The 27196-nt window shown below is 30.9% G+C and overlaps 1 protein-coding gene and 1 long non-coding RNA gene across 5 annotated transcripts; both read left to right on the top strand.

Moving 5' to 3' along the window:
• The first annotated feature begins 359 nt into the window (after nt 1-359).
• Nucleotides 360-11806, top strand: LOC145331999 (uncharacterized). Of its 4 annotated transcripts, XM_080176902.1 has the most exons (15): nt 360-489; nt 1796-1860; nt 2239-2274; nt 2790-2840; nt 5923-5955; nt 6459-6519; nt 6868-6957; nt 7267-7365; nt 7558-7656; nt 8058-8150; nt 9416-9514; nt 10054-10152; nt 10707-10805; nt 11203-11249; nt 11642-11806. In XM_080176902.1, the coding sequence occupies exons 1-14, from the start codon at nt 432-434 to the stop codon at nt 11229-11231; spliced, it is 1011 nt and encodes a 336-aa protein (XP_080033028.1). In that variant the 5' UTR covers nt 360-431; the 3' UTR covers nt 11232-11249; nt 11642-11806. The 4 variants fall into 4 exon arrangements, with proteins under 4 accessions (XP_080033028.1, XP_080033030.1, XP_080033031.1 ...); XM_080176904.1 differs by lacking the exon at nt 10707-10805 and having other exon boundaries at nt 11642-11798; XM_080176903.1 differs by lacking the exons at nt 2239-2274; nt 2790-2840 and having other exon boundaries at nt 361-489.
• A 9478-nt stretch (nt 11807-21284) lies between these two features.
• Nucleotides 21285-22659, top strand: LOC145331996 (uncharacterized). The gene is made up of 2 exons (XR_013883992.1): nt 21285-21401; nt 22025-22659. It is a non-coding gene; the product is annotated as an uncharacterized LOC145331996 (long non-coding RNA).
• Nucleotides 22660-27196: the final 4537 nt, after the last annotated feature.

The raw sequence follows: 27196 nt of genomic DNA, 5'->3' as shown, positions 1-27196 counted from the left end.
TGCATATTAAATAAAACATTTTCTCGTATTCATTCGAATCCGGTGGATAGGAACCGGTTCTCATCCATACGAAAAAACTATGTCTAGCATCGTATCATATCCAGTTTTCTACGAATATAGAAATGTACAATCATAAGATTAAAACCAGTTTTTTAAGCCGGTGCCTGCGGCACCTCGGGGCTAAAAAAACTAGTTTTAATCTTATAATTGTACATTCTATATCCGCGGAAAGCCGTTTATAATACGATACGAGAAATAACTATTAGATAATGCTTGCGCATTCATTTGAAAAATAAAAATGTAATTATCAATAACTCGAAAACATATGTCACTACAAGAGTTTTAAAAATCACATCTTGTTTTAAATCAAACTTTGAAGGAAAAACATTAACTTGAAAATAAGAATAAAATACACGGTTATTGTGTAAAAAATGCGGCTTTTCTTTTGGGTAATTCTATGCCTGCTGAAAGCTATCACAAAAGCAAAAGGTAAAAATAATGCATGTTTGTGGATATATTGACAGGGGAAAATTTGTCGTCAATTTAGGTTCCTAACTTGGACCTCATTTATTGGTCAGTTCATTCATTCAGTATGAGGTAAAGGGGGTGGATGTGGGTTATCGTTATTTTAGTCTGCTGCGATTATCGCTTTGTTAGAGTACATGATAATCTGGTGTAAGATCCAAGTAATAATTTAAATCCATTTATGTATTTAAAATATTTGTTTCTACATCTGCAATGCTATATAAATTAGGAATCATATCCTTTTTTAAAATAAACTCTAAAAGAAAAGCATCAATATTTGAAAATAAGTTTTAAATATACGATAATATTGTGAAAAAACAAGGATGACAACATCCATAAAAGCGAAGCTCTGATTCCGCAAATCTTTCTACTAAGAAAATATACTGTGTACAGCTGACTTTTGTCTATGTATGAAATGAAAAAAAAAACATGTGTTCGTAACAAAATGTGTATACAATTTCAACCAATGAAATTAAATGTATGTACCGATGCGATTCTCCTATTGGCTCAATCATACATTAACTCTCTTTTTTAGTACCTTTATTGGTAGGACAAACGGACATTAACACTTGTATAGTGTCATTACTGAATAATCAGAATGTAAATGTAAAAGAGTCGAAGCAAATTTGTTGAAAAACTGCTTAATACAGGTTAATGTTTAATAGTTTATGGACATACTTACATTTTTAGGACTTGATTATAGAGTTGCTTCGCATATAATAATGAACTTTGTTGTCATAGGACTAAATATACCAAAAATCAGATCAATCGGTAATTAGATCACACAAAAATTTGATGTTAACTAAGTAAAAAAATTAACATGTTTAAAATGGACGTACGGACATTCTGGTCATGATTATAGAGTTGCCACGGTTTCTAAATCGTACCTAATTACTACAGAAATCATCATGCAAAGCTTGAAATCGATAGGATAATTCTAACATGCCTAATTTAACGAAAAAAGCTATCCATTCCGGACGGACCGACCCTAATTACAGAAAAGCTTCGCTTTTAAAATTAGAGCTGATTCTATGGGTAATTCTATGTCTGAAAATAGTCACCGATAGGATATACGTGGATATATTGACAGGGAAAAATTTGTTGTAAATTTAGGTTGCTAATATGCAACTCATTTATTGGTCAGTTCGTTCATCCAGGAGAAGGGGGTGGATGTGTTTTATCGTTATCTTAGCCAGCTGCGATTATCGCTTTATTAGAGTACAATAAAATCTGGTGCAACATCCATGTAATAATATATTGTTTCATGTAGGTGATGTAAATATAGATGATGATATGGAAGATAATACTACTGCTAAAACTCTCAATGAATTGCAGGTCAATCATTAAATCACTAGCGGCTGCATTCTTTAGAGAGGGCTCTCCAAGGGGAGGGGGTAATGGAGTAGTAAGTCAAACCTCAACTATAAATTTTATTTCAAAAACATAAGTACTAAATAAGTTTGATGGAAGGGGCTTGTTGGTGATTATTATTTCTACCCTCCCCAAATATAGAGGCCCTGTGGTGAAAGAGGTGGAGAGGGACTAGAAAAGATTTAAAGCTGAAATTAGAATAGACTAAAATCACTACAGGAGCTTTGTGAAGAGAGCTCAATCGGTTTGGTAGTTGAGATCCTAAGCTTCAGACAATAAAACCCTTACTACTTTATATAAAAGTAAACAAAAATAATAAAAATCACTTCAATATTCTTTTAGATGCCTGATAGCATAAATGTCCTGTTGCTACTTAAGGTATGTCAATTTATCTTTTAAAGCATTAATAATCATTTTAATTTTATATTTTAACACCTATATTTGCGACAACAGAAACTGTAAATTTGATTGGTAAACTGACAGTTGAAAGGAACAATTTTTTATCCCTCTTTAACTCTTAAGGTGGTGATACTTTTTATACCTTGACATCTCAAATATTTTAGGGGAGATTAGAGGGTTGGGCACCATGGAGGGTGTATCCATCCACCCCTTTTTAGTTTGCTAGGGGCAGGGATAGCTATTCTAACAAACAATTTTACAAAAAATCACGAAATCTTATAAAGTATCTGGTGGTATATTTTGTTTTTGTCATGTAACTGAAGAGGGGTGGGAAAGAAGGGGAGGAAATGGGGAAGAGAGTTGTGGGGAAATTTTCTTTTAGAGTTGTTTGTCAGAATATCATTACCTTGCCCCTGGCTACAACTCCCTTCTGCATCTTCTGAATCTGATCCAAACCTCATTTGAGTGGTTAAAATTATTTTTATTTGTTCTAGGAATTAGGTTCAAAAGTAAAGAAACTTGAAGTAGATGAAAAAGAGTCCAAGGTAAAAAAGCTATGTTTTTAATTTAATTTCTTCATTGAACATTTGTTAACCCAAAAACTTTGGGTAGTTTTATAAATTCCTATTTTAAGTTTGTTCATAATAGTAGTGTAAAATTTATAACCAAGAATTCAATCTACAAAATGGGTAATCAAGCTAATTCAATGGATAACAATACATTATTTAAAATTGTAAAATAATTGTAACCAATAGTGGCATGGCTTTAAAGCAAAATTATATTTGATTTATAATAAAGCATTATAAAAATTTATTTTTTGATCATAATAACACATTACTTTAAAATATTTAATCTTAAGGGATTAAAGATTTTTTTTACAAGTACAAACCTTATAATTATAAACTCTACATAATACACTTAAAAAAGTATTTAATAACAAACACACACATTTTATATTGAGCAAAAGGTCCTAAACTTTTTACACAAAATTATATGTGCACACAAATGTGACTTTTATATTACAAAAGTTATATAATGAATAAAAGGAAGATAAGGGCTGAAATAAAAGCAGAATCAGAATAATGAAATTTCATAGTGTTAGAAAGAATATTTTTTTCTCACATGTGCTCAAACATGTTGAGCATACTGGCTCTCCTATATGGGAGCTGCTGTACTGACTGGGGTCCAATCTGAGTGCCAGACAAGGATCCAGGATGCTACATGGAATTTTGTTCCAGATAGAGATTCTACACACTTTGTGTTCCGACAGAAGAAAGCTGTTATGAATTATGTGCATCCAATCCTGGTTGTCAAGGTTATACATGGAGGTTTGATGCTACTCTAGGGTATACTTGCTTAGGATATAAACAATTAGAAGATCTTCATGTTAGTGCTGGATGTTATAGTGGAACAATTCCTGTTAATTATGATGGAACCTGTGCATTTAGTTCTAAAAATCTGGTTGGCACTGGTTTTTCTGAATCACTGGCAGACTGCTATCAAGCTTGTACTGAGACTGATGGCTGCAAAGGGTATACCTGGTATGATCAATCTACTCCACTGCCAAATACCTGTTTCCAATTGACTGATGGCTCATCAGTTATTCCATGTCAAGGATGTTCTAGTGGTGAGCTGAGGTGTATTGGTCCCATCCAATGCTCAAAGTATTTACTGTTGGATGATTCAACTAGAAACAAAGAAAACATGGTTGGAGAATATTGTGATGATGATGCACACAGCTATGTCAGCCCTGATTGGCAGGGCCCAGCATATTACAGATTACAAGGCCCAGCTGGAGTAAAGATACCAACCTCATCACCTGGTGAGTATCACTGTGGAACATATCTACCTGGATGGATCAATGATGAAGAAGGAGCTATTCAACAGATGGAAGTTGGACAAGAAAAAACTGTAAAGGTTTGTTTTGATGCTGGTAGTTCTGATTCTTGTTATTACAGTACTAATATTGTAGTAACATTTTGCCCTGTCAATTATTATGTCTATTATTTGCCCAATACACCTAAATGTTGGTTAAGATATTGTGCTTCAAACTATTAAAATATCCTTCTGTTTTGATTATTATTGTCATTTTTTTCATTTGATTTTGTGCTTTAATTTTTTTTCAATAAATATTAATATATTAATATTAATAAATATGTAATTTTCACATATTTTTTTTAACTTGTTAGAATGGTCATATCGATTGAAATTAAATATTTGTATAAGGTTAGGAAGAAAAATAAATTCTTTAAAAAAAGAAACAATATTTGCTGTATAAAATCATGCTTGTTCTTCATGATTAGGAAAAACTTTATTTGTTCGTTGACACTGAACGTATCTTCATTGACGTCAATCATTTACATCTTTGATAAACTTTATTTGTTATTTTTATTGAGTAAAAAAGTGCATACTTTTTAAAGGAAGCCTGCAAGAAATACCACGCTTTAACTGCTGAAAGACTGCCACAAGTAGACCAAATACCCCAAATTTGAAGCCTTCAGCTTCTATAACAAAAAAGTTCTAGGCATTTTAAAATGACATTTTATGTACAATGGAAATTTTGAAAGAATTGCAATGCTCATGTTGAAAACTTTGAAATTGAACTACGTGGCCTAGAAACAAAATTATAAGCTTATTTTTGTCATAAATTTAGGTTTCCAGTAACTAATTATATTTTTACAATAAAAATACCCATTTTTATAGTCAAAATCATTAAAAAAAATTAAGTTTTACTTGCGTTGTACCGAATGTACTGTAGCCAATCAGAAGGCTGAATCAGCTTAACAACCAATCACAGCTAAGCTTGTATTAGTTTACCCCTTTGTTTCCGCTATGATTTTCGTTTAAAAATGCAATTTAAATTGAATTCTTTTCATAGATTTTGACTATGAAATGTGGTGTTTTTATTGTAAAAATGTAATCAGTTACAGGCAATCTAAGTTTCTGACAAAGATAAGGTTATAATTTTGTGTCTAGGCGACGTAATTTAATATTGTTTTTTTCTTTTATGAGCATTGGAAATCTTTCAAAAATTCCATTGTACATAAAATGCTATTTTGAAATGCCTAGAACTTTTTTGTTATTGAAGCTGAAGGCTTAAAATTTGGGGTATTGGGTCTTCTTGTGGCAGTCTTTCAGCAGTTAAAGCGTGGTATTTCTCGCAGGCGTCCTTTAATATCCTTCATTAAAATCTTTAATTACATTTATTTGCTAAGCTAGGCATTAATTACAAATGTTCGTCATTTTTGGAACCAACAAATCAAAATTAATTTAAAGTATCCAAATTTTGAGCCAGCTAATAAAATAACTTGATTGTAAAACTTTGGGTACTGGTGTAATTTAGAGTCCAATGATCCATCCCCACTTGAAATTAATTTTCAAATTCTATTTAAAAAATAAAATGTTCATGTAGTTTTATTTGTCACATTTTTAATGATAACGTATCAATGGCAGTATGTTTTGTTCTATTCTGTAAGTTATATATTATTGCTTGAAATACGACAAAATTAAGTATTGCATCCTAATATTAAACTCACAGGAATAGGTTTCCAAATTATTCTGTTTATGTAAGGATAATGAAAATTGGATAAATAACTTTTACTTATTTAACTATACCTTCTTATTCAGGCTGAGATAAGAAAAATGAAAGCAATAATACAAGTAAACTTTTTAAAAAGCAAAACTTTTCTATAATTAGTGTCTGTACCTAAATCCATATGTACCAATTAGCTCTTTTTGTTAATTTAAGCATTTTAGAATTTTCAAACTGAATGATGATTCCTGTAACAGAAAGCATAGAAACTCTTTCGGCTTTACTATTAAGTCTGTGTTCCATTTGTTATTAATATCGATTTATTGCAAAAATAAGGGGTGCTGTACTTTTATAATTTTAATTTATAGGTGTTATACTCATAGTAGCCTCTAAAGGAAATTAAGGGAAGGGTGTAAGTTGACCCTCCATTTTCAATTTTAGTTTTGAAAAGAAACACTTAAGAATTCAGAGACAGTGGAGGTACCCTCCCCCATAATAGTTATTAACCTTCCAAAAATTATAAAAGCTTCACCATGATATCAACCCAGCGGCTGGCAAGATCTTAAGTTACAGACAGAAATACGTCCTGTTACTTTTTTATTATAAGGATAACACATTTTTAATAAAACAGGTTGTAGCAAAAACCGCATTGGGGAAAAGTTTGAACGAAATTTTGGATGAAAGTATTCCAGGTAAGTACCTGTATAATACCTGGAAAATTACTTTCTGTTTGTCTGTCGATCAATATCTTTGCCTGTTTGTCTGTAAAGGTCTCACTAACCAATAAAAAGAGTTTGAAGTTACTTTTTGAAGTATAACATCACACATCTCAAAGAATGATTTTTAAAATCAAAGTTTTTTTTATAATCAGTCCGTCTGTAAGTACCAGATAGCTCTTATCATCAATTTAGGCATGCTATAATTAACCTAGTGATTTCAAACTTTGCAACTGTTGTGAAATTATGTCACGTATACAAAATATTAGATTTCTATTTCTACTACCTAAGAAATGCCAGGCCCTTATAATTTGTTGTATTTAGATTTACTTGAAGCAGCCAAAACAGGCAACAATGCTGAAGTAAAACAATTAATTACTGCGGGGGTGAACATTGAAGGAAAAGATTCACAAGGTATTGTAAATTTTTTTCTTTATAAAAACTTTTGGCTTTGGCTTATTGTAAATAAAATTAGGATATTAATTGAAATTAAATGGTTAACAAAGACTATAAACAAGTTACATATCATTCAAAAGTAGGAAAAGAAATAAATTATGTATAAAAGATCTATTCTAAAAGAAAAATATCTCAATTAATAGGCAATGCAATTGTAAAAAGCCAGATTTCTAAGATTTCTTTCGCTAGAATTGATATTTTTTACTGTTTTTCTACTACTCAAGACAAATTCGAGAAGCCATATAAAGCTATTCAATTTACATATAGGCGTGACAAGTCTTGAACATGCAGCAAAGGAAGGACATTTTGATATAGTGAAGTTTCTTCTGGAACATGGAGCTGATCCCAATGCCAAGAATATTGTTGGTAAGCTTGATTATATGATCATACACTTATTTACAACACCTAAATATAAAACAAGAATTAACAATATTGCAATTTAAAAGATAGGTACCCTCAACTGGTACAACTTGTAGAACAAAACTGTAATAATTAGTTACATGTAATAATTAGTTTTCTTTTCATTCTTTATGCTACATGTAACTCATCTATATATAGGAGAAACCAGTCTTATGAAGGCAGTATGGAATGGACACTCTGAAATAGTAAGACTACATCTTCAACATGGAGCTGATGTCAATGCTAAGAATATTGATGGTTAGTCATCTTTCATTTTTCTTACATTCCCATTTAGATATTTTTATCTATATAGATACAAACCCGATAAAATTTCTCATAAAATATAAATTTTTAGGAAAAATGCATTTTAGGTATCATATGAATATTTGTTCTAAGGCCAATACTATAAGATTTTTAGGCTAGCCTTCATAGATAAAAAGATATATAAAGACTGAACAAAAACTTTAGATTTTGGCTTTTAGTAGTTATAAAGTAAGTATAATTAATAATTAATCATATGCTTAAGAAACATTTGAAGTAGTGAAAAAGTAGAAAAAATTAATAGGTATATGGGTAATGAAATGCAAAATTATAAAAATATAGGCATGGGCTAATAAAAATACTATTTGTATAACTAAATTGGGTATATCTACACCTAGGAAATACTAGTCTTATGGCTTATAATGGGCAAACTGAAATAATGAAGACTTTAGTAGAACATGGAGCAGATGTCAATGCTAAAAATATTCATGGTTAGTTATTACAAATATTAATGGTATTTGTTTTTTCCTTGAGTAAGCCATGCATATACTGCTAAATTATTCAAGTAACCTTTACATTTTTCGGCATTGTCTATCAAAAATAACATTTTAATCCGTGGTGCTTTCACCATTATTAAAGTGTATGCTTGTCTTGTTCAGTGATGAAGACAAAAAGTTCTGCAAAATTAGGGGAGATAGTTGTCTGGTGTATGTATACATTAGATGTGTTAACAAAAACCTCTTTCATCTGCTTCTAAATTATTTTCTCCTACTTGGCTGTGTTAATAAAAGCGACATCATTGGTTAATTTTCAATGACCCAATAGAAAGGTTGTTCAAGGCGGTTGCAATGGGGAGATACAGTTATTTAACCCTTTCTCCCTCTAGTGTTTTACTCTAATACTCAAAATACACTTTTTCGAATTTAATTCTTCTGCTGATCTAAAATATTACTGAAGGGGCCTAGAAATATATGTACAAAATTTATCTTGTTATCTCTACTGGCTATCTAGTGCCTAGCCTCTAAAAACTAAACAGATAAGGGTTACAGTAGCATGGCAGATTAAACAATTTCTAAGCAATGTGCAGGTTTTTAGGTCTTCTGCATATTTCAACTTAAACATATAAGGCCAAAGATATGATATCAAAAACTTATATGTCAAAGTCTACTCTATAACTAGCACTAGTCGGTTTTGTAAAAAAATTGCTAAAAATTAAAAAACAAAGCAAAGTCTTGGTTCAAAGATAACACAACATACTTTTGACACAACATTCTTATTGGCATTTTTTAATTGAAAAATATGCAGAAAACATAAATTCATCTACAAGCCTTAGTCCTACACATTTAAATTTTTTTTCAAGAAATGGCAGTTTTGAAATCTCATTATTTCATGAAGAAATTTCATTTTTTTAGGAAACTGACTGGTAATAGTTGTATAGTAGACTTTGACAAAAGATTTTTTACATATCATATCTTTGGCCTTATATCTTTAAGTAGAAATATGCAGTAGAGCTAAAAACCTGCACATTGCTGAGAAATTGTTAAAACCACTGCGCTACTATTATTTGTTTATTTTTTAAAGGCCTGGCCCTAGTTAGCCATTAGAGACAGAGTGATGAAATTTTGTACATGTATTTCTAGGCCCCTAAAGTAACTTTTTAGGTCAGCTGAAGAATTTAATTCAAAAAAGTGTATTTTGAGTAACACGTCTAGTATATATATACATATATTTATATTTGTAAATTTATTATTACCAGGATGGACTGTTCTTATGAGAGCAGCAGATTATGGAGAAACTGATTTTGTAAAGCTTCTTTTAGAACATGGAGCTGATATCAATGCTAAGAATGATCATGGTTAGTTACTTATTATGAAGACTAGCAACTATGCCACTATAAATTTTTTCAGTGGCGATTTCTGGGAACATCCTCCCCAAATAAAGTTTTAAATGATCTCTGGACATTGTAAAAGGAAAATCATATGGGTTCAGCGGTTAGCATAATCTTATGCAGCACACAGATATTTACACAGACAGATATAATTCTAGATACTTTTATATTAGAATAATTCTAAAAATTCATCATATTATCATATCAAAGCATTGTTCTTAAAAATATATATAGATGGGTAATTAGCCCATATTTCTATATTATAAAAATATCCTTTTTTGAAACTTTTGAAACCAGTGTATTTTCACACCAGAAACTAAAAGTAAATTACATGAAATAACAACAAAGATTTTTTGATGTAAATAATGGTGTTTAATTTGAAATGGGAGATAAAATATTCTTTACTTTGTGTGCTTTTTTACCTCTCTGTAAAAGCAAATAACACAATAAACTTATTGAGAGTTTTATTTTCTCCAAATAAAGCTTAAACATCTTTGTGTTTTTAGGAGGTACCTGTCTCATGGGGGCCGCTATGTTTGGAAACCCAGAAACAGTGAAGATTCTTTTAGAACATGGAGCTGGTATTAACACTAAGGATGTTGATGGTTAGTTGATCTTATCATTTCACTTAAAAGATCCTTCGCTAATAACCCTTACCCCTCTTATTTTTTTTAAAAATGATTGAAATAATGGGGAAGATTAGTTTTGTTAGTTTATTACTTTAAAAATCTAAGTACTACATGGTGGGGAGGGAAGTCACCATTGTTTAACAAGCACTTTGTGTGAAAGCACCTCAGTTTTATTTTTAAATGTTGAAAATCTTTAGTTTAATGCCTAATCAAGTACATTAATTAAATCGACTTAAAATTTTCTTAATCCTACCTCCCAAAATCTCTTTTAAAATGATAATATACTTTTTGTCATAAAAGAAGAGATTCAAATTAATTTATTTTCTAAATAATTTTTTTAGAGGGGCAAACATTTTTCTAGGGGCCATATCTCCAAGAGGGGGTGTAGTATACCCCTTCTTCAAATAACTTGATAGTTTACTTTCCCTAAACTTGTGTTTGATCAGTTAAGTGGTTTATGAGATGTCAGGAATCTTACATACAGACAGAAAGACATACTGTTATTTTAGTATATAGAATAAAAATACTAGGAAACACAGCTCTAGATATGGCTCTAATGGAATTCTTGGCTTGGGATTCTGATAAGGAAAAGGGAAAGGAAAAAGCTGCAGAAATACTTAAAGAATATGGTGAGCATTTTTGATATTTATAAATTTAATTTTTCTTATCTCCAATACAAAATAAAACATTGCCTGTCTGTCCACCCTTTTTATTTACCTAAAGACTTTTAAAAACAATTTGCATCAATTTGGCTGTTTTGCTGAAGTGATAGCCAAATTTTAGTAATTAAAAATTTACAGGGAAGGTTAAACTAAATGTGAAAAAGGTTGCATTTGATAGTTCAGTACAAATTTATGTAATTAGTCATAAATTTTTTTACATATCCCAATACAATTAGAAACAAATTCAAATTAATCTAATTAATCATCTAGATCTGTTCCTTAAGATCCTCCATTCTAAAGACAAAACAATGTATATAATACATTCTTATTTATACAGGTTTTTTAAATTAAGATATTATTTTAGGAGCTAAGAGAGGCAGTGAAATAGAATAAAATATGAATGCACAACAGGTAGAACCTTTACCTAAATCAACATTTACAATATAAATTATTGTCTAACAATTTTTAAAGTATAGATTAAACTTACCATCCAAATATTCCTTAATCAGACAATTATCTAGTAGAGAATCTACAATAGATTTATTTAGAGTTAGGGTTTGCTAAGTCTTACATATTTTATTATGGATTTCCCATAGGAGGGTGGAAGTTACTTAAAATATTTATGATCCTTCTCTTTAAAGGAGAAACACATGTCCAGTGGATAATGAGATCTTAGGCTTAGACAGACGTATAGACGAACATTCTGTTACTTATAATAAGGATGTAATGAAGCCCTAACTTTTAGGCTAGCTTTGGGCATTTTATTTATATTATATTAAATTCTTAACATTCTCCACATTTAGAATATAAATCTTTCTCCACATGGTTTCTTTGGTTTGGCCCAGCTAAGAAACGTAATGTCTAATGAAAAAGATGTGGTCAATACAGTTAAAATTTGTTGTTTTATAATGTGTTTATTTAATAAGTGAACTTTGGAAATATAACTCATTTTTTAAAACTATTTTAAAAGAAGGTGTATCAACTTTTTTTTTATAGCTAGCTGGTTCTTTTAGTAAGTAGTAGATGTAAAATTTTTCATAGAATTCAGATATGCAATCAATTTTTTTGTAGACCTCTTATTTTTCAAGTAATTTAAGTTTTTTAAAAAAAAAATTAAGTCGATTTTAAGGTACTAAAATGCAACAAAAAAAAGAAAGAAAATGGCCATTATGAACAAAAATAGTAAGATCTTTAATTTGACACCTTACTTTTTCAATTCTTTCAGGTAATTATTGAAAAAATCGATTTTTTTAAACCCACGAGAATAAAAACTTTGAACTTAATTTTATTATTTCACAGATAAAAAAATATGGGTTCATATATACCTTTAGAATCAGAAAAATATTACGAATTCATTGTAAGCAAAATTGAAAAAAAAAGTTTACAATATAGTATATAAACTACAATAAAAGGAATTATATGAAAATATCATATTATATTGTACAGGCAACGTCTTAATTCTTGAATTGAGTATAAAAATGGGAAGGGGGTAAAGAGGGGGTAAAAAAGGGAAGACGATAGTGTTGCCTGAACAAAAAATACAATTGGCCATTTGTTTAATTTTTTATTTTTTTACTATTTTTCAATTTTGCTTACAATGGATTCGTAATATTTTTCTGATTCTAAAGGTATATATGAACCCATGTTTTTTATGTCTGTTTGAGAAAATATTTAGGTCTAAAGTTTTTATTAAACCGAGGTTAAAAAAATAGATTTTTTCAATAATTACTCAACAGAATTTTAAAAGTAAGGTGTCAAATTAAAGATCTTACTATTTTTGTTCTTACTGGCCATTTTCTTCTTTTATTTTGTTGCGTTTTAGTACCTTAAAACCGACTTAATTATTTTTTTTAAAAACTTAAATTACTTAAAAAATAAGAGGTCTACAAAAAAACCGATTGCATATCTGAATTCTATGAAAAATTTTACGTCTACTACTTACTAAAAGAACCGGCTAGCTATAAAAAAAAAGTTGATACACCTTCTTTAGATTTTATAGATATTGAGTAATTATTTAGTAATTTCATAGAATTGACTATAATTTTGCTAAATGCTGAAACGATAGGGTTCACATTTACAACCATGTAAAAAAGCAATGCAGACAGAAGGACAAAGTGAGTAAATAATATTTTCCTTATATACTACAGATGAACGGGCGGACAAAGAAAGGCATTTATAGAGAAGCTTTGCAATTAAAAATTAGGGAAAACGTAAACAACGAGGAAAATATGAATCCTGTAATAAAAAATCATTTATGAATGATGTCAAACTAATAGAAATACAAGAATAGAAGCATATTCTGAACCCTTTTTCCGTAAAATCTAAGAAGAACATTTCTAGCAGACAAAAGTATTGTATACTTTAAGAATTCACCTTTGTTTAAAGCTTTTGAATTGAAGACGAAATTTTTGGGCAATTAATTCTGATTCCGCAAAGCTCTCTACTAAGAAAATATACTGTTTACAGCTGACTTTTATCTATGTATGAAATGAAAAAAAAAACATGCGTTCGTAATTAAATGTTATATGTACCGATGCGATTCTCCTATTGGCTCAATCAGAAATTACCTCTCTTTCTTTGTACCTTTATTGTCAAACTAAACAGGATTAAGGATTAGGAATAATAGATTATAAGACACAGCAGCTGTCCAATTTTAGGCAGCTCCCATTTTGATGAAAAGTATTTAAAAGAGACAGCTGCAGCTTAGGGAAATGCTGTTTTCAGCCTCAATTAACCACAGTCGTGGCCATGCTGATTGTCAGAAAAAATTACGGCTCGACTGCGGATTAATTTTTTGATAACATTGTCCACATTTCTATAAGTCCTTGTGATATTGTATATCAATGAGAAAAAAGGAAAAATGGAGGAATAACAATTAATGACGATTGCTGGGAATTGTGGATCTTGAATGTGTTTTTTTACAGATTGAAAGATATAAAAAAGTTTTGGAAACTTTACAACCATTTAACATTTTTAGATAATTTATAAATTAAAGCGCTGGAAAGCATCACGTGTGACGTCATAAAAATAAGTCTAAAAAGTAAGGATGAGAGGAGAAGTGGGAAAGGAAACCTCTAAATAAGAGATGGATTTAGACGTATTTTTATGACGTCACACATGACACTTTCCAGCGTTACAATAAATTTCAAAAGACAATTTGATAATTTAAGAAGCAACATTCCATATTTTCAAAGTATAGAACAACCTTATATTGCAAATAGGCAGGTTTACGACTATTTGATGGCAAGAATCTCCTACCCCTTCCCCAAGAGCTATGCCCCTAGAAAAATATTTATTCTCATTAAGAAATTTAAAAGAAGGTAAAAAAATCAAACGTAGAAGAAACGAGGAAAACCATCAAAAAACATATGTATTCAATGTTTGTTGTAATAGGATTTGTCAAAGCTTTTTTTAGCAAGGGCATATCCAGGATATTTATATAGGGTGATTACAATGGCATCCAAAGTTACATACCTCCTTGGCACAAAAACTTTAGGTCATTTTATTAAATTTTGATTGGTTAGTTTAAAACAAGAAGTGTCTAAACGTTTCAACCAAAAAGTCAAAGTCTAATAGAGTACTTATTGTGACAAAAAAAGAAAAATTCAAAACCCTATTTGAAACAATCTAAAACCACATAAGTTTCAAATAAACAAGGATGACAACATCCATAAAAGCGAAGCACTGAAACGGTAGGACAAACGGACATTAAAATTTGTTTAGTGTCAGAACTGAATAATCATAATATAAATGATAAGAGTCAAAGCAAAAAAGTAAGTAAATTTGTTGAAAAAACTGCTTGATTCAGGATAATGTTTATGGACATACTTACAATTTTAGGACTTGATTATAGAGTTGCTTCGCTTATCACATTATACTTTGTTGTCCCAGGAATCAATATACAAAAAATCAGATCAATCGGATGATTAGATTCCATAAAAATTTGTTGTTAAAAAAGTAAAAAAAATCAACATGTTTAAAATGGACGTACGGACATTTTGGTGATGATTATAGAGTTGCTATGCTTTCTAAATCGTACCTAACTATTAAAGGAATCACCATGCAAAATTTGAAATCGATAGGACAATTCTAACATGCCCAAATTAACGAAAAAAGCTATCCGTTACGGACGGACGAACCGACCCTAATTATAGAAAAGCTTCGCTTTTAAAAAGAACAAGACGGTTAGCAAGACCATTTTGAAATCTTTTAGCTTTATACAAATGACCTTACATCTTTATATTAATGAACTAGAAATGCCTGGATGTACCATCCAGGTTTAGATAAATTAGTGAAAATTATTGTTTCCTTCTGTTATAATACATTATTGATATTGCGTCTTTTAGCTATTCTTTCATAGCGTAGTGGTATGATATGAGAGAATGGGGTATGATGATCAGTGGTTCAATTCTTGTTGTCAAAATAAACATTTTTTATTTCCTTTAAAAAAAATTGAATTTTTTATTAAATAAATAAAATAAAACTAAAACTAATTTTGAAAAGTCACTTAAAATCTTTAAAAAAGCAATTTAAAAAAAAATGTTGCCAAGTCTCGAACCGGCTTCCTTGGCCCTAAATATTCTAAAGAATATTTATTTTTATGACATTGTAAACAATATCGGTAATTAATAAAATAAAACTAATTTTGAAGTCCCTTAATATCTTTAAAAAGGTAATTAAAAAAAAATTATCGCCAAGCCTCGAACCGACTTCCATGGCCCTAAATATTTTAAAGAATACTTTATATCAATTGTTTAAATTAACGGTTTTATTAAAGCTTTCCTCTTTAGCTCAGTGGATAAGTTTTATTGTTAATATTTTATCCAAGCAGTCTGAAGCACCTAAGATCGAAACCACCTCGGGGATTTAAAAAATATTTTTATCTTTATAGAGAGAGAGAAAGAGAAAGAAAGATATTGTTGTGTGGAGGGGGGAGGGGGGGGGGGTAATTTTTTCCCAGAACGATTTCTCTTGGGTGGATGGTGTTACCCTCTTCCAAAATAGTTAGAAACCTTCCCAGAACCTATGATAAGCTACCCTGTAAAGGAGAACCATATGGGTTCAGGGGTTAGTAAGATCCTTTGTCACAAACAAACAGACAGACAAATAAACATTCTATTACTTTATTATATGGATGATAGCTTTAATAGTTTATTATACATGTGGGCAATAGAACTGGAATTCTTGATAAGTTACGTGGGGGGTTTTGAACCGGCGACCTATAAGCTTTAAGAGAGAGAGAGAGAGAGAAAGAGAGAGAGAGAGAGAGAGAGAGAGAGAGAGAGAGAGAGAGAGAAAGAGAGAGAGAGAGAGAAAGAAAAGAAAGAAAGAGAGAGAGAGAGAGAGAGAAATTCGTAGGTTGCGTAATTTTCAATCATCAGCGACCGTTTAAACGGATATAAAAATCAAAATTTTATAAAGTAACAGGATATTTGTCTGTGTGTTTGTATGTTTGGAGGGTAGGGCGAGTAATATAATAGTTATTTAAAGCATCGTATTATTAACTATTATTATATAACACTGGCTTTAATCTGAAATGATTGTGCATTTTTATATTCATAGAAAACTGGATATAATAAGATGTTAAATATATTTTTCAGTCTGTTATGTTAAACAAAAAAAAAAATTTGAAAATTAATGTCCCTGCCTGGAATCGATCTTGGAAAACCATGACCTTAGCCTTACACCGTACCCCTGTGCCACAAAAGCTGCATTAATAACAAACAAAAATTTGTCATATTTTTACAACCCAAAACAAAATTAATAATAAGGATTAATCAACCCTTCTTTTTCTTCCATTGTTCTTTCCTTGAACTTTCCTTGAATATTAATATTTTTCTTCCATTGTCTTTTACCCTACTATTAATCTTTTTCTTCCATTTTCCAATCCCCGACTATTAATCTCTGAATATTATAAGAGGGGATAAAAATTGAAATTATTATAATAGCTAAAATTATTACGCCGATATTAAATTACACCAAATTTTTGTTGTATACTATAAGACATAATTTTTTTATACATTGTCTTATTTTATGTTCGATTCTTGGTGTTCTCCATAGCTCAGTGGGAAAGTGGTGGTGTCTGGTTATCATGATCGGGCGTTCAATTCCCGGATCTGATTTTTTTTTTTTTTCAGTTCGTTTCCTTGTCTACCTTACGAAAAACAAATTAAAAAAAATAGCTTTTTGATATTTTAAGTGACTGTTATTACAATGTAAATAAGTAAACTTTTACCAAATATTACTTATTATATCAGAGAGTGAAAATGATATTTAGTGTTTGGGTAGTTTCGAACTGACAACCTTCCGACTTGAATCGAACAAAAAAATATTTGAATTAATCTTAGTTAAAGATTTACAGATCAACTGCAGAGATTTGAACACGCAATGATTACATTGTAAAGCATGTACGATAACCACAATACCAAGAACGCCAGTATAAATGTGTAAAATTAATTACAATAGTGATGAGGAGGGGTTTACTTAACCGGCATCATATGGCCTTTGTAGAGAGAGGGAGAGATAGATAGATAGATAAAAAAATCACGGAGGTTTCTTGAATTTTATTTTGGGAGGTGGGGGGAGACATAAGGAGGAAATAGGGAAGGAAGAACATATGAAGTGGGATGGATTTATAATAATAGTATAGTTTTTTTTACAAAAACTTAATTTTCTCATAAATCATGAGTTATTTTTTATAATAGAAATGATGCAATTTATAATAATAAAACATTTTTTGAATAATAAAAGTTGCATTATCGGATAGTCACGGAGGTTTCGTGAATATGCCAGAATGTAAAGTAGGGAGGTTTTGTGAGAAAAAAATCACCAAACCTCCAATTTTTTTTATGAAATAAAAACTTCGAGGTTTCGTGAATTATTACTTTTTTTTACTACATTTTCTTTTTTTACACACGTTCTTTGAAGTTTCGTGTAGCTTGTATATAGAACGCGAGTCTTCTTATCCAGTTAACTCGGGTTCGAATCTTCTCCGAGAGGAGCGGGCTTTTTATCGATGTTAAAAATTGGAAGATTTCATTAAATAAAAGTTGTCGCAAATATAGGTATTAAATGATATAAGGGAGGGGGGGGGGGGGGGGGTAATGCAACCATCTCGTAATCAGTGAGCAAATGGCACTTAGACTTCGAATTTTGATCTGAAATTTTGCATGAGTAATCCTGGGTAGGTCTATTTTCCCTAAATCGAACAAAAAGTTTAAAAAGTGACGACTAACGGCCCAGCCGTTTAGCCGTTTTTTTGTGACTATTTTTAGGGCAAATCTGCCATAAATTATGTAGGAATCAACTTTTTGAAACATATTTTTGCTTTAAATCATGTGAAATGATACAAAAAAACATTTTTAGCTTTCTAGTACCAGCAACTAGCGGCTAGAACCGTTTGAAAACGTTTTAGAGCAGCAAAAAGTATTATGTAGAGATAGGTTTCGTGATAATTGCCGTGAAAATAGTTTTAAAAATGGCCAAACGGCTGAGCTGCCAGCCGTTAGCCGTTACTTTTTCCCCTTTTTGTTCAATTTAGGGAAAATAGACCTACCAAGGATTACTCATGCAAAATTTCAGATCAAAATTCGAATTCTAAGTGCCATTTGCTCACTGATTACGAGATAGTTGCATAAAAAACCCTTTTTAACAGACATATTTCTTATTCAATATTGTGTATTCACTTTTATCTCATGCAAATCATTTAGATCCGTTTTCTTATAACTAATGGATGCGCCCCTAGAAGTGTTGGGTAAACCCCCTCCCAACGAAAGTTTTGTTTTTAATGAAAATATAGACTTTTTTGGGGAAGAGGTTAAATTTTCTCACAGTGCAGTGAAGGCATCTCCCTATAGTCTATGACCTTCACTGAAAAATAAAAGAACAAATTTTTTATTGATCCAGCCGTTTACGAGATCTTAACGGAAATACAGACAAGCTAGACAGACATACATGTTACATTAGTATAAAGGATTATAATTCATATAAAACATCAAAAAATACAAAATAGCAAGCTTTTATATCAATAAGAATAGAGTAGTCTTTAAAAACATTAACAACAAAATATAGTAGAATTCAGGGGTCGGCAGCCACGCTTTCTGCTTGGCGGCTGATTAAAAATCGAAACTGAGGCAGCTGTTAGCTGCGGCTGCGTGTGGCTTGGACTAAAAGTTTCTGGGGAAAAAATAACTATGTCAGTCCAACTGTTTATGAGATAGCTATTTCTTCAGACAAAGAGCTTACTACTTTTTCATGATGTAATAATGTACTTGTTTGGTTTGTCCATTAAGATATCGCTTACCTCTGAACGGTCTGAGTTCTCCGTCTTAATAAGCTCACATAAGTTTTATTTTTTTTAAATTTATGTGCTGGGATTGATATATTTTGTTCAGACGTTAGTATTTTAGACAATTGGAGTAAAAAAATTTATTTTTTATTTGTTTATTCCATTTTCCAATTTCCAAAACATCAAATTTTTCTTTTTTGTATAAACATCTTCATCTTTCCTATAAAAGACATGCAACCAACGATAAATCGTCAGACATCAATTACACTATCTTTATAAAGCATAAAAAAGAATATATTGAAACAAAGGAAGCAGTTTTGCATGCTTTGACGTGAAACAAGGAAAAATATCCTCCAAACAATGTTGAACAAATCCTCCAAATTAGAAGATGAAGAAAGTTCTAGAAAAAACACAATGAGCTGGAAAGTTGTTATGATATTTCTTAGGTGCGCTATCACTTCCCCATAACTATAATTTCTTATATAAACATAAGTATGTAGTCTTGATGTTATTAAAATAACGGGCGGTGTCCCCTCAAAGTACCCAGTTGAGCTCAGAAATCCCAATCTCCGCCTTAATTTGAAATAGAAATAAGATAAGAGCAGTTTTTCGTTTGTTTGTTACTTTAGGCTAGGTTATATTGGATAACAGGTAGCCTCGCAGGTTCAGGGAATAGCAGGTTTAGCCCCCCTCCCCCTAATTATTAGGTTAGGCCTAGATATCCCCACCTTCCTTTTTAATTTAGTTACAAATAAAGGTTTAATCATTAGAGTAAAACACTAGAGGGAGAAAGGGTTAAATAACTGTATCTCCCCATCGCAACCACCTTGTGCAATCTTTCTATTGGGTCATTGAAAATCAACCAATGATGTCACTTATATTACCACAGCCAAGTAGCAGAAAATAATTTAGAAGCAGACGAAAGAGGTGCTTGAAAAAGGAAGGGAGGTAGTTGTATGTATATACATCTATACTAAAGATCTGTTGTTTAATCAGGGAGGGAGGGGACATTGGACCGCAAATTACACTGGTACCCAAAATTCTCTTATTTGTTGGTTCAAACTAGCAGTGTCCAAACTTTACAACCAATACTTTGAACAATAGAAGAAATAACTTTGTTTGCCAGTGTGTGTACAAATTTATCATCCAGTGTCTTATCCCTTAAGATCCCTGCATTTTGATGATTTAAAATTGTAATTAAACTTTCAGCGGAAGTGATGACACATCTATTTCACAGGTGGAGAAGTAGAGCAGTAGCTAATGCCAACATAAAAAGATTTAATTCTGACGGAATTCAAGCAGATTTTAGAAATTATGAAAATTCTGAAGAAAAAAGCATCAGGAAAGAAAATCTAATAATTCATAATTTTAAAAATACTTTTTTTTAAAGCGAGGCTTTTCCATATAGAAAATTCATCCGTTTAACGGGTAACTTTTATTCCTAATTTATCAAACTTTGCCTGATGATTCCTGTATTACAGTTAGGTACAATTAAAAAACAGTATCAACCTAATAATCAAAACAGAAAGTCCGTATATCCATAATCAAAATGAAGATTTTAGCTTTTTCTGGAGATTCTTAGAACCAAAGGCACAATTTAATTAGCGAAAATTTTTTATAATTACGACCATTGGAAACAATAGATTATTTTCAAATTGTACTACAAAACGTTTGTAGTTCTAAAAAGTCCCGGAATGGAAAATTACTTATATAGGATTAATTCTATCAATATTACTTAGGTATACAGAATTAATTCTATCAACATGAATATAAATTCTCAACAGGATTTGATGTATCTCATTACAACAATCACAAAAATCCACAAAAGCGAAGCTCAAATGGTTAGAATTACATTATTATATCGTCCTAGGAATCACCACTTACAAAAAATATGGTGATATAAGGCAACTGAGTATTTACATATATGCAGTATGTAGTATTTATTTATCGCATCGTATTATAGACAGCTTCAGTGGATATTAAAATATATTATAAGTTTATAGTCAGACTTAAAGCTGGTATTGATTTTTATTTTAGTATTTAGGTAAAATTATCTGTAATTCGATGCTATACATTTTTTTTCACTATGGCTGAGAACCAGTCCTGATTCATCGGATAAATATTAAAAATTAAGATTTTCTTATTCCCCCACTAGATCTATATCCCTGGCCACAAGTTCTCTGTACGTGTCCACGCCCAACATGACCGCCAGGCGGAGCAGCTGTAGCCCAGTGGCAGAGTGCAGTCTCACCAGTATCTCAAACTATCTACATCAGGTTTTTGTACAATACACAACTGTTAGGGGGATGAAATAATCATCTCATTAATATGAATTTTGTTTAATTGGTGGGCATACGCAATAAATCTAAAATTTAGTATCTATTATTAAAACTATAATAGTCGAAGGTGAAAGAATCATCTGATCAATATGAAATTTGGTAGAATTTTTATATGGGTTGTTGATAAATAAATTGATTATCTACATTGTTCAATCCCAATTATTTACAAATTTACCCCTTCTGTAGATTAAAAATTGGTTGAAAGTTTGATTGTGCTCTGCTAATTTGAACCAACCAACCAAGATTTAGTGAAAATATCTCTCTGGGTACTAGCAATAGCATAGTTTAAAGCCCAACGTCCCGTCTCTGTCAGATTTTTTGAGAGGGAGAGGCAAATGTACCGTAAATTACACTAGTACCCAAAGTTTTATAACCCTGTTCTCTTATTCGTTGCCTTTAAAATTTTGGGTACTTTTATTATATTGTGATTGTGTAGTTAAAAACTTTTCAACCAATATTTTTTTATCTACAGTTGGGGTAATATTGCTTATCTTCATAGGGGATGTAAAACTAACAGTTATAAGAACCTTACCATAAAAGTTGTATTGTAAAATGTTTAGAACCGTGGTAGCAACATGTTACGAGTGCCCTGTGATATTGAACAGCTGGAGAACATGCACTACAAGTCAGAGGACAAGTTTTCAACACATTTGTGTCAGCGCTATCAACAACGGGCCTCGAACCACAGCCTCAACCAGCTCATCCCGAACTAAGACTAAGAAAATGTTTTCCCGTATCGCTTCGAAACCGATTAAGAACCGTTTCTGAGACATACTGAAAATTGTGTATAGCATATTCTATTCAGTTTTCGACAAAAATAAAAATGAACAATCATACTATATGGCATCTCGGGGCTAACAAAACTAGTTTCAATCTTAATATTAACATTTTTATATCTGCGGGAAACTGTTTAATACGATGCGATAAAAAACTATTCCAGTATGGCTTCAAAATCGATGAATATAACTGAATAATCACTTATAGCATCGTATTACATACAATTTTCCTCGAGAACTAAAATAAAAATCATAGTATTAATACCAGTTTTGTTAGCCCCGGCCTTTGGCCTCTCGGGGCTAACTGATTTTAATCTTATGATTTTTCATTTTAATATCCGCTGTCTATAATACGATGAAAAAATAACTAATATGCTATATATTTTGTTGTTATAAAACTAGAATTATACTGTGATAAAAATTCCTATTTGTCTAAATGTTTTAATACTAAAATGTATATGTTTAACATTCTTTATTAAATTGTCAGTCTAATATACCTAATCCTGTTGATATAATTTTTTATTGATAGAAAAGCTAATGGAATGTTCGTCCGTCAAATTTAGACAATAGACCTCGCTTAAAATATGTGTATTAGTGTAAGAATGTTAGTGTTAATCCTTCCACTCTTAGTCATCATAAGAGAAAGCTACATGAATAAAAGCAGGTGCTTACAAAGGGTTTCAACGAATGCACCTCCTAACCAAAATCGAGGGAGTGTAATGCAAACAAAAAAGTAGTTGTTATCTATTACTAGCCTACAGCTCACGTTGTTCGCTGGTCTGTAATGCTCTTGAGAATATTAAATATCCGTACTGGAAAGGTAGAAGGCTAATGCAATTATTAAGATATGACGAAGCGGCCTCAGGCCGCCTTAGGGTCCGAGTTATTAGGAAAAATTATTATATTATAAATTATAGAGTAGCTTCTCTACTAAACAATATTTTAGCAGAAAATCTGAATTGAACTTTGTATGTCTGTCTGGTACAAAATCAGAATTATGATTTACTTAAAATTAAAAATGAAAAACAAATTTGTCTGTGAGGATTTCGCTGACTAAAAAGCATCATATATATTTAATTAACTTTGTCAGTCAGTCCGTCCATTATGCTAAAGTTTTAGTAATTAGATTTTATGGTATTTTATGTTTTAAGTTTACTGTATATATTTCTATTGACATCTAATGTTTTAACCATATTGTCCGTCTATTTTATTATATTTTTATGAACTTCACAAAGTTTTTGGATGTTATCATATGTTTCTTGGTACTCTAATTGAAATGTCTGTCTGTCTGTAAGAAACCGTAAAGAAGTAAACGTGAATTTCTCTTCAGTTATAAAAGATCAATGGCTGGAATTAAAAACATCCCCATACTGATGAACTTACTTTGTCCGTCCGTCTGTTGGAATGCTTTGATATGCATCTACTATCAAAGATATTATATAAATTCTATTGTAAAGATTTCCATGTTTATTAGCTTTACTAAGGACTTATAAATGATGTCATCCTTGTTTAGCTTTAAAATTTCTAAGAAATTCTATATGTTCTATAACTAATATCTTATCAAGAGTAAGGGCACATCAAGGGTAAACCTTGGTGGGTTAGGGCCCCCTGCAGGAGTTAGGCTTATGCAAAAAAACTATCCCTTCTAATTTACAATTTATTTCTAAAATATGGAAGTGTAATTTTAATGCTCGATATGCACTCGATATCCTCACTTTGGCTGACCTTGCTTTTTTATTAAATATAATATTTTTTACGCAAAGCCACTCTTTAATTAGAAATGTCCGTCTGAGGGTAAAACATAATTCACCATCTGCTATTTAAGATAGACGGTTTTAATTTTTGAGAATATACCCTATACCTTAAGCATCCAATATGTGATTTACTTATTCCAATAAAGGTACTAAGAAAGAGAGGGAATGTCTGATTGAGCCAATAGGAGAATCGCATCGGAATTTACATTGGATCTTATTGGTTGAAATTATGTACACATTTTCCTACGAAAGCATGTTTTTTTTCATTTCATACATACATAAAAGTCAGCTGTTAACAGTATATTTTCTTAGTAGAAAGCTTTGCGGAATCAGAATTAATTGCCCAAAAATTTCGTTTACAATTTGAAACCTTGAAACAAAGTTGGATTCTTAAAAAAAAAGTTAGGCTGGCAACTCGCTGGTGAGGCAAAATTATTTTTGTGAAAAATCCTCCAAAATCGAATAAAAAAATTTACAAAAATGAAATAAAATCTTAAGAGGGTTATTAACATATGATTTTGTTTAATTTTTGTAGATTTTTAATGTGCTTTTGGATGATTTTTCACAAAAATAATTTTGCCTCACTATCGAATAGCGAGTCTATCATTTTTTAAGAATCCACATCAGCTTGAGTCGAAAGTAAACAATACTTTTGTCTGCTAGGAATGTTCTCTCTTAGATTTGACGAAAAAAGGGTTCAGAATATTCTTCTACTCTTCTATTTCTATTCTTATTCCATCAGCCTGTCGGAAATACCCTGCAAGGCATTTAATTTAAAATGTAAAAATTTTATTTATCAAATTCTAAATTAGATAGACGATCACGACTGATTTTTTCTAGAGAAGATTTTCCTGATAGATGAATATCTACTCTCTACCTTATTTGGTCGGTTAGTCTGTAACCCTCCAGATGACATCAATTTCTGTAGGGAAACGTGCCTTTTCTATTGAAAATAGAAGTCTAGCCTATAGTCCTTAAAATAAAGTAAATTGTAAAAGGATCTCGGTGTGTGTGTGTGTCTGTCTGTACTAAAAGATCTCTATAAACGCAGAATCGATATGGTTCTCATTTACAAATAAGCATCCATTATATAATTTACCTGGTCTGTCAGTCTATCGGTAATGCTCTGATTGTCATTTGATTGATAGAAAGATGAATTTTTCCCTGGTAAAATTTTACAGGGTGATGAGCATCTACTCTGCATCTCAATTAGCTAGTCAGTCTGTCTGCAAATATATGTTTTTCCACTTTTTTTTATGAAGGTTAAGAAGATCTCAATAACTACTGAAGCAATTGGGTTCTCTATTTTAAGCTTTAAATAGGTCTCATGATGGTATTAGGCTATTTCATTTTCAGATGGTTTTAAGCTATTTTTTCTAGCCTGTTTCTGCCCCTTTTAATTGAGAGCCCCTGGATGCTAGGTACACATCCGCTAGTTTAAAATATTCTTATGCATTTAGAATAGAAAGAGATAAATATATTAACTTACACATAAAGATTACTTCAAGTTCAACTACTTACGTTAGAATTTCTGTCCGGCTGATTTTAGTTATTTATTTTATAATAAAAGCCTTTGATACTATGAACGTATTAACATTCTGCCTTAGCGTTTTCTTGTTTAAAAAAAACCTCTCTCTAACTTGCTTTTTCTTCCATTTTCTTTTGATTTCTTAATTTAATCTTCAAATACGTATTTATAGTAAAGCCATTTTCATTCTTTCAAAAATGCAATTTAAATTACGGAATTTATTTTCCAATATATATTTTTTTATAACCGTCAGGAAAGGGTTAAAATGTTTTTAATTTTTGTTTTAAAATTTGGACACATTAGGGAGGGGCGCTAGAATCAACTCATTTTAAAACTAAGTTTTCTTAAATTTACTATATTATGAATTTAAATTTTCTTTTTTAAGAATAGTAATAAAATACTTCAATATTATGTAAATAGCAAGATGAAATAAAAAAAATTAATCTATTCTTAATAAAGTAAAATATTGGGTTTTATTGTTCTGGGCAATGAGAGTTTATTATGGATTATTGGAGCACTATGAGTTTTAAACATTTATTCCTTGGAAAACTTGAGCTCGTTTATAGACATTTATTTCCTATATAGATCTGACATGGATCTTGAAGCAATAAAGCAGGCCCTTTTGTAAATGTTAAAAATTGGAAAAATCTATTAAATAAAAATAATCGCAAATATACTTCGTAAATAACTAGCGGCTACGTCCCTAGAAGCCTCTAGTGGCACTGAAGAAAGGAGGGAGGTGACCCTCCCCATCCTCCATTTTCAGTTTAAATGTACAAAAACAAGGATGACAACATCCATAAAAGCGAAGCACTGAAACGGTAGGACAAACAGACATTATCACTTGTATAGTGTCAGAACTGAATAATCATAATATAAATGTATAAGAGTGAAAGCAAAATTGTAAGTAAATTTGTTGAAAAACTGCTTGATTCAGGATAATGTTTATGGACATACTTACATTTTTAGGACTTGATTATAGAGTTGCTTCGCTTATTACATTATTTATTTAGCAGGAGTGTATGGAGATTGTTTCCACATCCTTTACTTTTACCAGGGGGGTGGATGCACCACCCTTCAACACGCCTCTAAATCAAAAAATTCGCCGTAGTGTTTATAGACATCAAAACAAGGATGACAACATTCATAAAAGCGAAGCACTGAAACGGTAGGACAAACAGACATTAACACTTGTATAGTGTCAGAACTGAATAATCATAATATAAATGTATAAGAGTGAAAGCAAAATTGTAAGTAAATTTGTTGAAAAACTACTTGATTCAGGATAATGTTTATGGTTATACTTACATTTTTATGACTTGATTATAGAGTTGCTTCGCTTATTACATTATACTTTGTTGTCCCACGAATCAATATACCAAAAATCAAATCAATCGGATGATTAGATCACATAAAAAATTGTTGTTAAAAAAGTAAAAAAAATCAACATGTTTAAAATGGACGTACGGACATTTTGGTAATGATTATAGAGTTGCTACGCTTTCTAAATCGTACCTAACTATTAAAGGAATCACCATGCAAAATTTGAAATCGATAGGACAATTCTAACATGCCTAAATTAACGAAAAAAGCTATCCGTTACGAACTGGCTCTAATTATAGAAAAGCTTCGCTTTTAACAACAATAAAAATAATTAAGAAAAACACAAACTTG

The sequence above is a fragment of the Acartia tonsa genome, chromosome 11 (assembly GCF_053477335.1).
Source record: "Acartia tonsa isolate MP-2025a chromosome 11, ASM5347733v1, whole genome shotgun sequence".
Lineage (NCBI taxonomy): Eukaryota > Metazoa > Arthropoda > Copepoda > Calanoida > Acartiidae > Acartia > Acartia tonsa.
This window is presented reverse-complemented; position numbering and strand designations above follow the sequence as displayed.

Bases quoted from the DNA above. Each gene is read 5' to 3' on its own strand.
- LOC145331999 (XM_080176902.1), top strand. From the start codon at position 432: ATGCGGCTTTTCTTTTGGGTAATTCTATGCCTGCTGAAAGCTATCACA. The intron at 2,841-5,922 runs GTAAAAAAGCTA...CTTCTTATTCAG, and splicing joins TAGATGAAAAAGAGTCCAAG to GCTGAGATAAGAAAAATGAA. The intron at 10,153-10,706 runs GTTAGTTGATCT...TAAAAATACTAG, and splicing joins TAACACTAAGGATGTTGATG to GAAACACAGCTCTAGATATG.